This window comes from Pipistrellus hanaki (genome assembly GCF_964339955.1).
Source record: "Pipistrellus hanaki genome assembly, chromosome: 1".
NCBI classification, from domain to species: domain Eukaryota; kingdom Metazoa; phylum Chordata; class Mammalia; order Chiroptera; family Vespertilionidae; genus Pipistrellus; species Pipistrellus hanaki.
This window is the reverse complement of record NC_140503.1, coordinates 19,950,641-19,967,060: the sequence shown is the minus strand read 5'-3', so window position 1 is coordinate 19,967,060 and position 16,420 is coordinate 19,950,641. Positions and strand designations below refer to the sequence as shown.

General features: G+C 53.8%; 1 protein-coding gene across 1 annotated transcript in view; it reads left to right on the top strand.

Annotated features, from left to right (window-relative positions):
- Positions 1–5,379: 5,379 nt before the first annotated feature.
- The window catches only part of ESRRB (estrogen related receptor beta), a 103,071-nt gene continuing 92,030 nt past the window's right edge, over positions 5,380–16,420 (top strand). The window contains exon 1 of the mRNA XM_084891078.1: positions 5,380–5,629. Within this exon, the coding sequence (XP_084747204.1) occupies positions 5,580–5,629 (50 nt within the window). The 5' untranslated portion in view covers positions 5,380–5,579. The remainder of the gene's footprint in view (positions 5,630–16,420) is intronic.

Genomic DNA, 16,420 nt, shown 5'->3' with positions numbered 1-16,420 from the left:
CTTCTATCCTCCTGGTGATTGGGAGGGAGAAAGGTCCTTGTTTCTACTGAGAGACATGTGTCACATGCCTGACCCCCACCTGCCTGGTCGGCAGTTGCCCCCTTGCTCACTGCCCAAGGGAAGGGGTCTTTTTGGCAGAGAACTCAGATATCCTATTCAGCCATGTTGATGAGAATAGGATTTTGAGACTCAAAAAAAGTCATAATGGATCTTTGAAATGCCTGGAATGCATTCCAAGACTCCTGGTAGGGCTTTCAGATAATGAAAGGGATGACATGACGGTGATGGTGGGAGGGACCCAAGCATTTCTCCACTCAAGAAGCAGTCCCTTTAGTATGTTGTCTTTGGTGTCATGGTGGCGGTGCTAATAGGACATGAGCCTTCTTGCCCCAATAATGGCCCATTACAGTGCCAGGAAAAGCCATCATGCTTCCGCAGCATTTATCTGTCAGCAGGAGACTATTATGGGAGCACAAACTCTCATTGTATTAGTGTTATCAGTTAATTATGATCCTTGGGATGCGTGCCAGCCAATGGGCCGCCAGTCTGCTGACCACCACTGGGGGATATAACTCCACACACCACCCCCCATTCAAATAGGGGAGACAAGAGTGAATGGGACCGCAAATGTGTGGGGCCAGAGACATTCGCCCTAGCATGGAGCCCATGGCGCCCCGGCCCGAGGGGCACTGTGGCCGGGGATGCGCCAGGTAGGCTTGCTGTCCAGGCTGGGCCCTCCTTACTCCTCACGGACTGTCGATGGACCCACCTCGTCCAGTGCTGACCCCGGGGCGGAGGAGAAACCAGCTCGGAGTGTGATTCAGACAGTGGGTTCCACGGAGGCACCTCTCCGGCCCTGGCTGGTGGTAAGAAGTGGCTGGGCACCTCGGGTGTTTCACAAGGCACCATTCTCACCAGGAAACATGAGTTCTGGGAATATGGGTGAGGCTGAGGGTCAGGGATGGCATCACAAGTCAATTAGCGTCCACATTTTCTGGGCTTATGGACATGTGGTGGCGGAGTCTTCAAAAATTCCCCGTGGCTCCTATCTTTGAGTGGGGAAGCCATTAAGTCCTCTGCCTTCCTGAGGCCCAGGATGAGTCCAACAGCTCCTACTAAGTTGCCTGGCTTGAAAAGTGAGGGGGGGAGGGGGAACCTGCCTCTTCTCTCTCTCTCTCTCTTTCTCTCTCTCTTTCTCTCTCTTTACAGAGAGGAAAGAGAGAGGGATAGAGAGTTAGAAACATTAATGAGAGAGAATCATCAATCAGTTGCCTCTTGCACACCCCCTACTGGGGATGTGCCCACAACCAAGGTACATGCCCTTGACCGGAATCGAACCTGGGACCTTTCAGTCCTCAGGCCAATGCTCTATCTACTGAGCCAAACCAGTTTCAGCCTGCCTCTTCTTACTGGGTTGTGAGCATCATATAGGGAGGGGATACAAGAACCCAGGATAACCTGCTTGCTGCTGCCTTGTGTGCAGAAATGACTGGTGTCAGCAAGCCTGCCTCAGGTGAGGGAAGATGCATACCAAGACCAGACTTGAGAGCGGTGGGGTTTTTACCACCTGTGGCCAGAAGTGCTGTGCTGAGGTCCGGTGACCCTGGAGATCCAGGTGCAGGCAATAGGACAGCCCATTCTAAGGACTTAGCCAGACTGGGATGGGAAAGTGGGGTGGGTAACGTGGACCTGTGTCCCACAACCCGCCGCTCAGTTGGAGATTTTCGTATCCGGAGACACACGGGTTTGGGGAACAGAGAGGGCAGACTGTGTCTGGGGATGTTTTCCTGGGCTTCTGTCTCCAGGCACCGCCTCCCAGGAAACCACCCGGGGAGGGTGTGGGCATAGAAGCCGGGGTGTGTGCTGCTCGGTTTGGCTTCAGATTCCCTAGGAAAGAGGTTGAACTTGGGGGAGGAGAGAGGAGAGAAAGTGAAGAGACTTGAGGACGGAGATTCAGGAGCTGGATACGTGGAAGTCCACCGACGGCATGCTTTGCTACAATAGTTACTCGCTGGGTGACCTTGGGTAGGTCACTTCACTGCGCAGCGAAATTCACCAACTCCCTTAATTATAAATTCTGATGGCAGTTCTAAATGATCCCTGAGCCTTCTTACCTGTAAGGTTCTGTGAATGCAATACATATCTATGTAAGGGGGTTTGTCATGAAAACAAAATGAGCTGCGGCCCCTTACACGCTCTGCAGTTACTGCGTCTAATACCATTTGCCCCATTTCCTTTTGGCTGGTGTGCCCGGTTGGGGGTGCCAGTATTGGGACATAGGACAGTGAAGGGGTGGCTGGCCTAGAGCTTTTTGTGAGAGGTGGATTACACACAGCCCCTGCTCTGGGTGAGCTGTGGAGGTATGAAGTGATGATTGATTGGTTGGATGAATTTCTGGTTTGAAGAAATCCAAGGGCCCTGCCTGTCCCATTTACCCCCTGTGCCATCTTGGTTTTCTGGAGAACAGATGACTTTGGCAAGGTCGCAGGGATCCAGGAGTCCTCTGAATTCACCGCCCCCCCCCCCCTGCCCCTGCCTCTCCAGCTCCGTGGAAAGGACCCTGGCTCTGGGGAGAAATCCTGTCCCCTGTGAGCTGGCTGCAGACAGAATGGGCTGGCCCCACGAACACTGTAACCTGGCCATGGTGGCCTGGGCCTGCCAGGCTGGCTCGGATTCACAGGGTGTCCCTGCCGGGCGGGCCCTCATCTCTCCTGTAGCAGGGTCTGCAGGCTCAGGCTTGCCAGGGAGGCAAAGGAGAGAAAACTCTGCCCCCAGGCTGAGGCGGCTGGATGGGCACAATGGAGGGAGGCAGTCTGAGGAGGATGGGTCTCAAGGACCTCCTTCTAGGGAGGACAACCAGCGAATGCCCAGAGGCGAGGCCAGACAGACAGTGCTTGTGTGCAGGCGTGAGGTTAGCTTTCCAACCAGCACAGACCTCCTCCTGCCCCTTGTTTGCCACCAGAGGCTTTGCGCCCACGGCTCTGGGCTGTGAAGTTTTCTTTTCACGCTCCACCGAGTGTTCTGCCGCCATTTAAACACAGTGCACCCACACCAGGCACAGTCAGCTGATCCCGTGCAACCTGCCAGGGCCTCACCCCCTTCTGGGGCAGCAGGCCCTGGCACCCCACCCCAGGCGGCCACAGTTTACAAATTCATTCACAAAATCTTTATCAAGCAACTTCTAAGTGCCAGTGAGATTCCCCAGTGAACCAAAACAGACAGGGTCCTTGCCTTCACTGAGCTTACAATCTAGTTGTGTGTGTGAGTCTGTGTGTGTGTGTGTGTGTGATTGCTCATACCGATACGTGTGTGTGTGTGTGTGTGTGTGTGTGTGTATATATATATATATATATATATATATATATATATATATATATAATTGCAAACTGGTAAATTACCTCAAGCAAAGTGACTAGCTGAAGGTCTGGTGTGGTCTGGGAAGGTGGGGTGTTCTAGGTGGCAGACGCAGGGACTGGGCTGAGGAGGGGTGCCGAGGATGCTCAGGAGCCTGTCGTGCGGGGCCTTCCTCGTAGGCCATGGGAAGAACCGGGGTCTCTTTCTGAATTGTGACACGGGCGCATCAGACGTGCATTTACAAAGCGCTCCCTGGCCGCTGCGTGCTTGGAGAAGGGACTTCCGGAGCCAGACAGGATGCAGAGAAACCGGCACTGAGGTCTTGGCAAGATAGGGTGGCTGGGTAGCCACTGAAGGAGAGTGTCTCTGCACCCTTTCCTTCTCTAATGTCACCAGGTCCTTCTGCGGTGGAAAAAAAAAAAAAAAAAAAAAAAAGCCCCGGGGCTGCTGGGGTTCTGCTGACAGAGCAGACATCTTCATCCATCTCTCTGTGAGATACCTGCCCGAGCCCCTGCGCAGAGAATCCCGCGTTCCTCCACTTCAGCGCTTATGAAAGATCTCAGCTGCGTCCCAGCCTGCGCGCTTTCATTTATCCCAGTCAAGAATCATCTGCAGCCTTTGCTGCCCAGTCCCCTGCCCCTCCCAGCGGCAGGCCCCTCCTGGGGTTTCTCACAACCCTCCTGCTTTTATTCCTGAAGTGCTTGAGCACTGCCTGGAGTTACACTCCATTTAGAGGTTATTTTGATGATAAAATTATGTCTCCTTTCACCCCCACCCCCCACCCCCCACTGCTCATTGTCTTCTGTAGAATCTAGGAGAACAAGGTGGTGTTCTCTCCTGAGGGCTTTTCTTCCCCTTTTAAATAATTCTATGCCTACCTCCCCTCCCCACACTCATTTGAATCATCAAATTGATTATTATCCCTGTGGCTGGCACCTCTCAGATGACAAGCCCCAGAAGAAGAATTGGGGCATGGCTTACAGCTTGCTTTTGGTTCTGTGGCAGCCCATAACATTCGGGTTCAGGGAGGGAGCAGCAGACAGGAATGCAGGTGTGTTCGTGGCTGGGGATTCAGGTGTGTGTGTGTGTGTTGAAGTGCCTACTTGTGTGCCTCGAAGTGGATGTGGCAGGGAGATTGGTTGTGTTAACCAGTGTTGTATTTTCCGAAGCGGACTGGGATTTATTTGCCTGTGTCTGTGTCCTGGGTACATTTCCAAGAGTTGCCAATGAAGAGAGGGTCATTTTATGCATCTAGAGAGCATTTTATAGGCGCACACCCTGGGTATGGGGCCATGTGAAAGCGGTTCAGAACCAACTGGCCCCGATGAGGGGCGCTGGACAGGGAATTGTTTCTCTTCTGCGCTCTCTCTCTCTCTCTCTCTCTCTCTCTCTCTCTCTCTCTCTCTCTCTCTCTGCCTCACCTGCTGGCCTGACCCTTTGCACTTCTGCACACCAAACACAAGGTTTGAGGCTGCAAATGTCTAGGGCGCTGGCCTCTTCTCCTTGGTGTACGAGTGGAGAAATGTGACTCGTTTTCAATCTGGAAAACAGACCCATTCCCCAAAGGCTGAGAGGTGAGTTTGCTAGACCTGCCAGTTAAACAGATAGGACGGAGGTAGGGCATATAGGCAGCAAATCTTTCAAACCCCCTCCTCCCCCCCCCGCCCCCCCCCCCCCCCAGTCCCACGAGCCAGTTGGACGAGCCAGTTGGACAAAAACTGTTTTTTCTTTAACGGTGCGAGGGCAGGCTTTGTGGCTCCACTGCCCGGTCCCCCTGCTCCTCAGGAGGTGGGGACCTCGCTGGAGCGCCTAATTCCATTGAAGTCTCTCTGGCTCTCCCCCCCTCCCCCCACCCCGGCTTGATTCTGTCACTTTAAGTCCAGCCCCTGAGAGGTAGCCAATAGGAGCCAAACCATACATCAGTCTCCCAGCCTTAAAGCTACAGTAGAGTGAGTGGGCTCCAAGTCTCCCGTGCCCGCCCGCGCCTCCTCCGCGGCGCCCCGTCCCCTCTGCCCGCCCGGAGCAGCGTGTGCGGGAGCCGGTGCGCCGGGCTGGGCGCGCACCGCTCCCGCCTCCCCTCGCCCGCCGCGGCGCTCCCCCCGCCCTGCCTCCCGCGCACCGTGCCCGCCGGCCGGACTCGCACCTCGCCGGTGCCCTTCACTCGCTCTTCCGCGCGATTTCCCCGCCGTCCTTCTCTACCAACTGGGAATGCTAAGCCGGGCCTGATGGACGTGTCAGAACTCTGCATCCCGGACCCCCTCGGCTACCACAACCAGTAAGTAGGTGCCCGGCTCCTCCGTGGGTCGGTCGGTCGGTCGGTCTGTCTGTCCTTCCGCCGGCGGGGCAGTCTCCGTCCTGGGTGTCGCAGTTCTGGAAGCGACCGGGACCCCGCGTGCACTTGGGGGAGTGTCGGATGGGGGGAAGCCGCACACTTCCTGGGGTTTCCTTCTCGGCGGGGTGGCCTGCTTCTAACTTTTCCCCGCATCCCCTTTGCGAACTCTTGACTTTCAGAGCCGCGGTTTCTCATCCGCTCTCCCTTCCTCTCCTGGAGAGAAAAGATTTGAGTTGCTGTGGGATGGGGAGGAGCAAGCCCAGAACAGGTGCGGGGAAGTCGCGAAGCTGTCTGGTCCTGTGTGAGAAAGCCTCCCTTTGAACATGTATTTCCATCCTGGGGGGTCAACAATGGTGGGCAAGGAGGCGAAATCGTAGGTGGTGCGCGGGTTTGGAAACAGCGGGCGGGCAGCGTGGGGAGCCCCGAGGGCGCGCCCGCAGCGCGGTCCCCGGGGCCCAGGCTCCCCGGGGTGCAGCCGGGCCGGGACGCACTGCACCCCGCACACCCTGCGAGGGAAGCCCGCACCGGCCGGGATCGGGACGCGGCTCGGCGCTGCGGCACCAGCACCGGCACCGGCAAAGTTGGTTCCAGGCTTTGGAGGAGGCTGTGCCCTGTGGAACAGACAGGCGAGGTTTCCGAGCCCCGGGGCGGCTTTGCACTCACCTGGAGGGAACCCGAGGTGGTCCGAGCGGCGTGGGCGTAGGTGGCAGCTGGGGGCTACGAAACGGGACTCCCAGGACCCGCGGGTCCCCGGGCTGGGGCAGCCCACCGCGCAGGAGCGCACGCACAGTGGAAAGTGGAGAACGGATCCCCCTGAAAGGCGGAGGGCTGACCCGAGCATCCAACCCTGGGCTCCCTCCGCGGAGTCAGGCTCTGGCCACCGGCAGTTTCCTGCCCAGGGCCACCTGTCCGGGTCCCTGTCCGGTCCCTGTCCCGGTCTCTGCCCGGGTCTCCCCTCCGGCGCTCAGCGTCCCTCCGCTTCCGGGCAGGTGCCCAGGCACCTGGGTGCGGGAGCCCGCACAGGGGTCCCTCGGAATGCTTAGGAAACAATAATGAAACGAAAACTCTAGGTTCTCTCGGACCTGCTCAACTTCGTGCTTTTGTTCCTCTTTCCCCACCCCACCCCCACCCCCTAAAGCTAAACTACCAGAGTCTCTGCTCGTTCCGCCTTTCTTTCATTTTTGTACCCCTCTCCCAAGACACAGTGCACCCCTAAAATAAATACTCTGGATTGTGATTGTGGGATTCAGGGGAGCCTTCAGCCGCCCCTTCGCTGCACAGACCACCTCCATCCCGGGTGGACCACGCGCGAAAGCCAAGGCAACTTCCCAGCAGCGTCTCCCGTCAACGACCAACAGGACAGCTCCAGCTTCTGAGCTGACTTTTTCGGTTCTAGTTTTAGGAGTTCCTTGGGTGAGGGTCCTTTGGGTGCCGCTGGAATTTAGACAAGATTGTAAATTTAGAAGGTGGTGCGTGGGTCGGGAGAGGAGGGGAACCCTTCATTATAATGGATTCAGGTTTCCCTCCGCTGGAAAAGTGGCTCTTCCTTCTATGGATGGGTTACACAGAGGATCCCAGCTTGTATGGCGGGTGGGGAAGGGGGTGGGGTGGTGCCATGAGAGACTCCCTCCTCAAAGCTAGTGGGAGCCGGGAAAGAAACCTCCTAGGGTGGGTAGGTGAGGCTGAGAACAATGTTGGATGCCTGCGGGGCATTTTCTCACATAGCACTTACCAAGTGCGACAAATATTTGATATTTAAATTATTTAGGCTCCCTCTTTCCAGAGGTGACTTCTTTAGGTGAGCTGGAGATATCTGTGTAGGTGTCCCTGGCGCAAGTCTTAGACAAAAATATAAAAATTCGAATGGGGGAAATACATCCTTTGACAATGATCAGAAAGCAAGGAGAGGGGAGGTGGAGGCGTTAGCAGCCAGGTAATTCATCGACGTGACAGCAACCCTGGCTTGGGGTTGAGGAGAAATCTGGGCAAAGAGGGAAGGTCAGGGAAGCAGCTGCAGGAGTGAGGGAGCCGAGGTCCAGGGTGTCTGGGAGGTTTGATGTGGGAGTCATTGATGGAGGGAGCCTGACTGTGGTTTGGATTCCCTGCTCTTCCTGGTTTCTTTGCAAAGAATCAGCTTCTCACTCCGTGGGGCACAGGAAAACCCATAAATATACCCGCTGTTGCCCCTGAGGAACGAAGCAAGCCTGTGCGGTGCCCGGCACATTGGCGAGCTGGCCCCACACACAGAAGTGAGCCTCCTGGCGAGGTTTAGGTCTGCTGTAGTTCAGGTGCAAAGTCTCCAAGGGCCAGGCTGGGAGGGCAGAGGCTGGGGTAGGGGAGGCAGCTTTCTGACCTCAACACCCTCCCCCCCTCCCCGTGCTTCATGAGAAGTAGCTTTAGAGCCCTTGGTACCATTTTGTGGTTGGCTGGAAGGCAGTAGGGCGAATCCTACATTCATTTCAGTGCTGATGTTTCTCCGGGACCATATACAGGAGTGGGTGCATGTGCTCCGTACACACGGTTTCTACCCATGTGGCTTAGTCAACATTCCAGGACTTGAGAAAACCCAGGGACACGGGGGCCACGCCACGCTCAGCCCTCCTCACCTGCTGACATTCAGAGAGCATTTTTCAAGGCTTTAGTGTTATTCTCACTTCCCCAGGTGAGAAATTCTCTCCCCCCCACACACACATACATGTGCGCGTACACACACACACACACACACACACACACCACACACACATACCTTCATACCTTTCTATCCTTCATTTTCATTTTCCTGTAGCCAGTCCTGTAGGTGACTCCATTACCATTTCTAATCAATATTTTATGTACATATATAATCAGCTGGAGTGGGAGTGAGCGTGCTGGCCTGCGTGTGCCTGTGTATAAATGTACCCGTGAGCCACCCGGCTGGAGACCCTCAGCATGAAAACCGGGGTGTGGAGGGGGGGGGGGGGCGGGCTGCCAGTGACCACTTTCCTGCTATTAAAGAAACAAAGAACAAATTGTCCTGAAGGTAAAATATGTGGCTTCACACGTAGGAAAAATGCCACATGGTAATTCAGAATCAGTGACCCAGAGAAAAACAAAGGGGGAAATTAATTTTTAATGGTACATTTAAAAATAAATCACAGCGAGGACATTAGCCTGGGTTTTCCAAGGGCGGGGCTCTAGGAACTAAGCCTGTGTGCCGGCCCCCCTTCTGGAAAGGCAGGCTGCCGGGCGAGAGGATGGGTGACAGGGGGCCGGACCTGCTCAGGCCCACGGGCGATGAACTGGGAGGAAAGGGGAGGTCAATGAGGAAGGCCCAGTCCCGGGAAGGCCCTTTCCAGCTCAGTGAGAACCTGACATCAACTGGAAATTTCCTCCTGGGGTTTATTATTGCCCCAGTCCCCTTCCTTTTAGAAACAATCCTCTATTTTACCAGTAATGGTAAAGATGTTTCATATATATATATATATATATATATATATATATATATATATATTTATTTATTTATTTATAGAAGCAACTTGTCCCACAATTAAGTATCTCATTTAGTCCAAGAGAGAGGGACAGAGGGGACTGTTTTAGGAAAGTGGCTGTGATAGAGAATTCATGTCACAACCCCGCCGTCTCAGCCTCAAAGTGCCCCCAGCCTTAGCTCAGGGCGTCCTTGTATCTTTGTCTGGATTCATGTTCCTCATAATTGTTGTTTTAAAATATATTTTTATTGATTTCAGAGAGGAAGGGAGAGGGGAGAGATAGAAACATCCATGATAAGAGAGAATCCCTTATCGGCTGCCTGCTTCACGCCCCACACTGGGGATCGAGCCTGCAACCTGGGCTTGTGCCTTGATCGGGAATTGAACCGTGACCTCCTGGTTCACAGGTCGATGGCTGGACCACTGAGCCACGCTGGCTGGCCCCGAATGGTTTTTAAAGATAATATAAACTCAATGAAGAGGTTTGCCTCCTTCCTCAGCCCTTTGCAAAACACCTTGTTTCTTTGGATCGCTTGGAACTGGAGGGGTCGGTGCAAGTTTGCAGACCAAAGGAGAGGGTGTGAGAGAGACATTGAGAATGCATGTGCACTGGGGGTGGCGATGGCATTGGTGTGTGAATGGGCAGGACACAAAAGGAGGGAGAATTTTCTAGTAGAAGACAAAGGGACGAGAAACAGATGCTTTTGATGGTCCTCCAGTGCCCTTCCTGGACCTTGTCTTCCCAGATGCGCTAGGACTTCCTCAACACGATTCCAATTGTTTGTGGTTCTAATGTAAGGGGGAGGGATAACACATATTCAGACCATAAGCTATTCCTTCAAAGTGAACTCTGACCCACACCCTGAACACCCCATGTGATGCCTTCCCACACCTGTGGGCCCTCCCGGGGCTCTTTCCGCCTCTCCGGAGAGCGAGGCCCCCATGTGCTGGCCCAGCCTGCCCAGGAGGCCTGCCCAGAATCAGCCAGAACTCCCTCCGGCTCTGTGGGAGCCTCTGTCTTAGAGTCTGGTGACACTTGACCGAATGTTTCCATAGGGGCCCTTTGGGCTCAACCTCTGATGTCCTCCACAGGCACTTAGAGGGCACGTGGGCCCAGGAAGGGTTTCAAGTGGAGGGTCCGCTCACCATGCCAGGAACTCGGGAATGGGCTGGAACCAGACAAGTCTGATTCTGCCTGTCTGCCCTTGAGGCCTTTTGCTGATTTCTACGGATAAATCAAGGACCATAAACGCTGGTGACCCCTGACTGGGCTTTGTCTCTGGTGAGCTTCCCTTTCTCAGCCCCAGCTGTCCCGGACCTCCAGGAGCGTGCGTGTGGTCATTCTTCGGAGATGGGGCCCAGAGGCTCCCCCTGGTCCCCGTGTCCCCTGGCGTGGCCGGTGTGGCCTGGTCCCCAGGCAGGGAGGTGGCGGTAGTTATAATTGCAAATGTAATTAGCAGACTGGCTCTGGGGGTCGGGGATGCTCAACTTCTCTGCACATCACGGTGACCCTGCGATGGCAGGCCGGGCGGATTAACTCTCCCCGGGCCAGCCCGCCTCCTGCCTCCGGGGCGGCCGCTGACCTTTCGCTGGTCATGGCAGAGCTGACCTGGTAACGAGTGGCGGGGCCAGCCCAGTCCTCAGAGGGGGTGTCGGGGCAGTGTCTGGGAGAGGTGCGTTATTTCTTCCCTAGGCCACTGGACAAGTGACCCTCGCCTCCTGTAACAGGGTGACCCAGTGTGGCAGGCTGCTCCGGGCATTCCCTCCCTCTCCCCCCAGCACTCTGGGCCCATGCTGGTCTGTAGCCCTCAGGGCCTTCTGGGAGAAAGGCAGGCTCTAGAGGGGACACATCTTAACTTCCGGTGAGCACTCCTACGGCTCAGCAGACAGGGGGTAGGGCCTGTCTGTCTGCCGGCTCCTGGGTTCTGCAGAGCTGGACAGCCCGGGGGTCTCACTCAGGGAGGGGCTCGGCCATAGGAGAGCAGTGGCTCCATTTGTCCCTGGGAGCAGAGAGCCCCCCAACCAGCCACCTGGACAAGTGGGGAGCCACGGAGCCACGTGGTCTCCCTATCCTGTGAGTGCACTCATACTTGCCTATCTGCAGCATCTTTCTGTGCCGGTCAGGATTAGAATAGAAAGGACCCTTCAGCCCCTTTATCTGTCAGCAGTGGCTTAAGGGAGTGTCAAGCCCTTTCTTATTGCTGTGAGCGCCCCTGTTGGAGGGGATTTCTCTGAACCCCCAAACATGAAAAGCTGCATCCATTCCTGGGAGAATTCCTTCCTGAAGGGCGTGTGTGTGTGTGTGTGTGTGTGTGTGTGTGTGTGAGAGAGAGAGAGAGAGAGAGTTACAGACTGTTTCCCTTCAGGATGGGAGGAAGAGGGGGCCAGGGGCTCTGCTATTTAAACGCAGCCCCTGCTGCCTGCGGTGTCCGGGCCTGAGCTGAGATTGGGCCGTGGCCACATTCCAGTGGCAGCTGTGGAGCCTGGGGTTTTTCCACGGTGCGTGAGGGAGCACGGAGAGAGCGGAGGGCAGGCTGTCCCTGCAGCCGACTTCAGTCTTTCTTAACGGCCTCTCCACTGTGCTGGCCTGGGCAGGGCTGGGCAGAGCCTGGAGGACAGGAGGGGGCAGCCCTGCCCACACTCACAGGAGCCTGTGGGCCGCGCTGGGCCAGGTTCCCGGCTTCCCCTTCTCTCCCTGGATGTAGCTATTGATTACCTATTGCTGAAAGGGCCCAATGTTTTCTTAAACCGAGGACAGTCATACCAGTTATCCTGCCCATGGAACTTTCAGTATGGAATTGGACAAGGTAGAAAAACAACTTATTGGTGGAACAGCTTAAATTCAAATGTGTATGAACTCAGATCAAAATAAACCCCAAACAAAAGTTTTCCCGGGGATTAGAGATACAATTTCCTCCTATCTTCTTAACCTATACACATTTTAGTCTCAGAGAAGTATATTCTCTCTCTCTCATTCTCTCTCTCTCTCTCTCTCTCTCTCTCTCTCTCTCTCTCTCTACTTTAAAATATTCTAATCAGTACTGTAGTTCTGCATCTCTGGGAATGAACCTTTTCTAGGAATGGTTTTCTGGACCAAGTTCTTTTATTTCTCAATGTCATTTCATCCAGAGGTCAATAGGCAGTCAAACGAACTCCGACAAGGTTTTGTTTTTATCTTCTGGTTTTAACTGCGATCGATTTTCATTTAAAATGATATCAGGGTCCTCTCCCGCCAATCACAGCGGCATCCAGCCTCTCCGGGAGGCCGGTGTTTGGGGAAAAGACTGTCCGGATGCAAAGTGCCAGTGAGAGGCGAGCCTTCACCTCGGAAACCAGGCGTTTCCAACCCCCAGCCCAGGTGTTATTTTAACTCGGTGCTCTTTTTTAGAAATTGCTTGAATTCACTTGAATTGATAAGTTAAGTTTGTGTTTTATTTTCCTTGTTAATTTTTTAGGATTTTATTACATTGATGGTTTTGGTGGGGTTTTTTACCTGGTATGTGTGTATTTTTTTTTTTTTTTTAAGATACCTGGAAAATGGTTTTTGAGCATCCCTGGCCTATTCGTGTTTTCTTGGTTTCTGAAGGGCAAAGAACAAGGAAATACAGTCGTAAGGAGATGCTACGGGAAGGTGGGGGTGTGAGGGGTGATGTTTTAGATGAGATTTCTCTGGTGCCTTACAACTTAACACTTTCCTTTGTCCTTACTTGTTTCCCCCTGCATTTGTATTCCAAGTTGCTCTGTTTGCCCTTGTCCTTCCCTCCCTCTTTGATTTTCTGTTTTGGAGAAAGGAAGACAGGGTGTGTAGGTCTGTGTGTGTGTGTGGGGGGGGGGTGTCTACCTGAGTGTGTGCGTGTGTATGTGCCTGTATGAGTGTGTGTGTGTGTGGGGGGGGGGGTCTACCTGAGTATGTGCGTGTGTATGTGCCTGTATGAGTGTGTGGGTGTGTGTGTGGGGTCTACCTGAGTGTGTGCGTGTGTATGTGCCTGTATGAGTTGCATGGGTGTGTTTGAGCTGTTTTGAGGGACCGAGCAGGATTAGCGGGGTGAAGTCCCAAAGCAGGGTGCCCTCGGTGGCCAGCCTGTCCTGACGCAGCCTTCAGTGTCTGATGCACACGGTCAGGGGTCGGCTCACGTGCCTGGGTGGGACCAGGGAGGAAAGCCTCCTGGTTACAGGCAGATGCCGGGTTTGCTGTGCCTGGCATCTGAGAACCACGGTGTGGGCGAGGATGTCCGGAAGTACGAAACTTTATTCAAAAGCAGTATTTAAGTCTCTCCTCTCGTCTCACTTCCTGGCACTCGGAGCTCCTATTTGGGACCTTGGCCACACGGAGGGAACGAGCTGGCGCATCCTTTTGTTGTTGTTGTTTTTGTTTTGTTTTGTTTTGTTTTTGCACCGGTCGGCAGGACACATCCCCTTCGGAAGGCGCAGCACCCCCCCTCCAGCACGCATGCAGAGCGCGGTACTCATCCTCTCCTGTTAGCCTCCATCCTTGTCGTTTGTCTCCAGGGTGTGTTGACATTGTCTACCTAGGCAATCAAGCTTAACACGCGTTGGCAGAAAGCACGCCGCTTTTCCAGAAATAATAGCAATAACGTGACGGTTGCAATAATTAGGATAACGGTAATAACAGCTTGCAGCTTTTTCCTTCCCCAAAAGCACAAAGTAATTCCCCTGACCAGTTTCTCATGGTAACCGACTGAGGGTTGCCGTGGCTTCCCCCCCCCCCCCGAACATAAATGTTTTCCTGCAAACATAGCCATGCGTGTCTGAATCCATCCCGGAGCGAACACTGCCTGGTCTCTGAAATGATGGACACACGGACAGTCAGCCCCGAGTGCCCCCCGCCCCTCCTCCACCCCGAGAAATGCTGGGTGTGTTGCCTTTGGATTAAGAGGGGAGAAATGTGTCTTGTAGAAGGATGCTGCGTCAGGTCTGACCACTGCCACAAGCAGCTGAGGCCCATGCTCTGCCTCTGGATCTCCCCGAGTCCTGGGTTCCTCTGGCTGCGATCTCAGGAGCAGTTTGCAGACCAAAGGCACACAGAGGACGGAATGGGGGGGGGGGGGCGGAGAGGGGGGATGGGAAGGGGGGCTATGACTGGCGCATGTGAGTAGCTGGGAAAAGAACTGTGTGAAGCAAGAGGCAAAGTCACCTCACCACCCTTGATTGCCTTCCTGGCCATCCCGCTTCTCTGAGGCTGCTGTTCCCTGCTCCTGGGTACGCCACCTGCATCTCCGGAGGCAAAGATTGGAGGGAGGTCACCAGGGAGCCAACCCCCTGGGTCCCGTGTCCCTCTCCTGCGACTCCTCATACTGACTTCCAGGCTCAGACCTGCTCCCGCGCAGACTGCTCATCTGGGCGTTACTTTTGAAATCGGAGCTGCCATTGTTAATTCCTCCCATGCCTCACCCCACCACCCACCCCCCTTTTTGTATGTGCCTTGAAAATGGGAGGCAGCCTAATACACACACCAGCCTAGTATAAAGGAGGCACCTCAGATTCCAGGGTCCCTCCGCTGTTTGTCTTTTTTCTGTACTTTAATTTTTTACTTATGTTCTTATTTAATTTTTTTTTTCCCCTAAAAGGAAAACAACCCAAAGCTTTGGGCTTTTAATTGATTATTAACTGATTTGACAAACAAAACGGCCTGCCCCCAAGGATCCCCGCCTGCGTGGCCGTGCTGCGCAGGTCGGCCGAGCGCGATCTGCTTTCTCCCCCTCCGTCGGCGAGGAACGTGATAGCTTCAATTCCCTGGTTGGACCCCGAGTAAAAAATTAATTCATGAATAATAAAAACCAATCAGTCTTGTTGAGTTTAAGAGGGATTAGGAGAAAGGGTGCTTTTTTTTTTTTCTCACAGAGAACATTTGGAATCCGCCTGTCATTGTCCCCGAGTGCTGGGGTGGCTGGAGCGTGCTTTTATTCACAGCAAATGAGCTGTTTGTTATCCCGGGTGTAACACACCCCCCTCGGCTGTAAGGCCAACTATACGGAAGACTGTAATGGGTTTCCCGCCCGCCCGCCTCTCCCCCGCAATCCCGCACCCCACGCCAGGGATGGTTTATTGAAATTCAGACAGTTTCCTGGGGTTGCATTAGGAATATGTCATTTGCCGATGGGATGGAGTCTGTCTTGGTTTCCTTCCTCTTCTCTCCCCCCCGCCCCCCCCCCCCCCGCCCCCCGGGAAGTAATTGACCAGAAATGTAGGTGCCTTTGCAAGAACTACAGAAACGAGACCTGTAGGTGTTCTGTTCCGTTTCCACGGACAGTGTCTACTTCCCAGGGCTGTGAAGGGTAAACCTTGTTCATTCACAAGGGCCAGGTGGCAGTGGGCGTTCACTAAGTGTTTCCATGCTCTCGCTAATTTCTTGATGTTACCTTTTAGAAGTTGCTTTTCCTCCCTTTGACATAACCTCACCAGGAGCGTCCTCGGCAGTAAGATTGGCGTGCCTGGACGGATTGCCTTGTTTAATGCGATCAACGTAGCTTGGGTTTCCCTACGTAACACAGGGGATTAGCGAAGGAATTATGATTTGGGACAGGGATAGGGGTGTGTGAATAGGATATTTCCTCTGAATGAATTTCTACATCCTCAGTCCTGTGGGCAGTGTTGCCCAGTAAAATACAGGACACCCAGTTGAGTTTGGATTTTAGGTAAACAGTGACTATTTTTTTTTTTTTTTTTTTTTTTTTAGGATAAGCATATCCCAGGCAATATTTGCTAAATCTGACAACCCTACACATGGTTGTGTGTGTATTTTTTAAGTTGTTTTGGTTAAGAAACACAGTTTCCTTATTTTTTTCTATTTTTGGAGCCCAGAATAATGATTACATGTTTAGTGTTTTTAAATTTTTTTTTAATGACTATCTTTAACTTTTTGCCAATATTAACTTGTTCGGTTGAGAGTGTCCTTAGAAGTTAGTGGGTACTAGTGATTTCTGTCATCCAGACACATGGATAGAATTTCAGTCAGGTAAGTAAATCTGCCGAATGCGGTCTCCGCACCCAGGACCCAAAGCTGCTGAGTTTTGCCTTAGGGAGGAACAGGATGAGCCAGGTCTTTTCAGGAACCTGTCTCTGCGTGATGCTTCCCCAACAAGCAGGTTGGGGGCTGGATTGTTAGGCCCTGAGACCCCAGCAACTGGAAGCCACCCTTGCTGCACCTTGGAAGCCAAAGCAGTGGCCTCTGCCTGCCTTCCCGCACAAGGACGAGAGGCTGCCCTTTGGCCGAATCCCCTGGGTGGCCGTGGAGAAACTGCCCCAA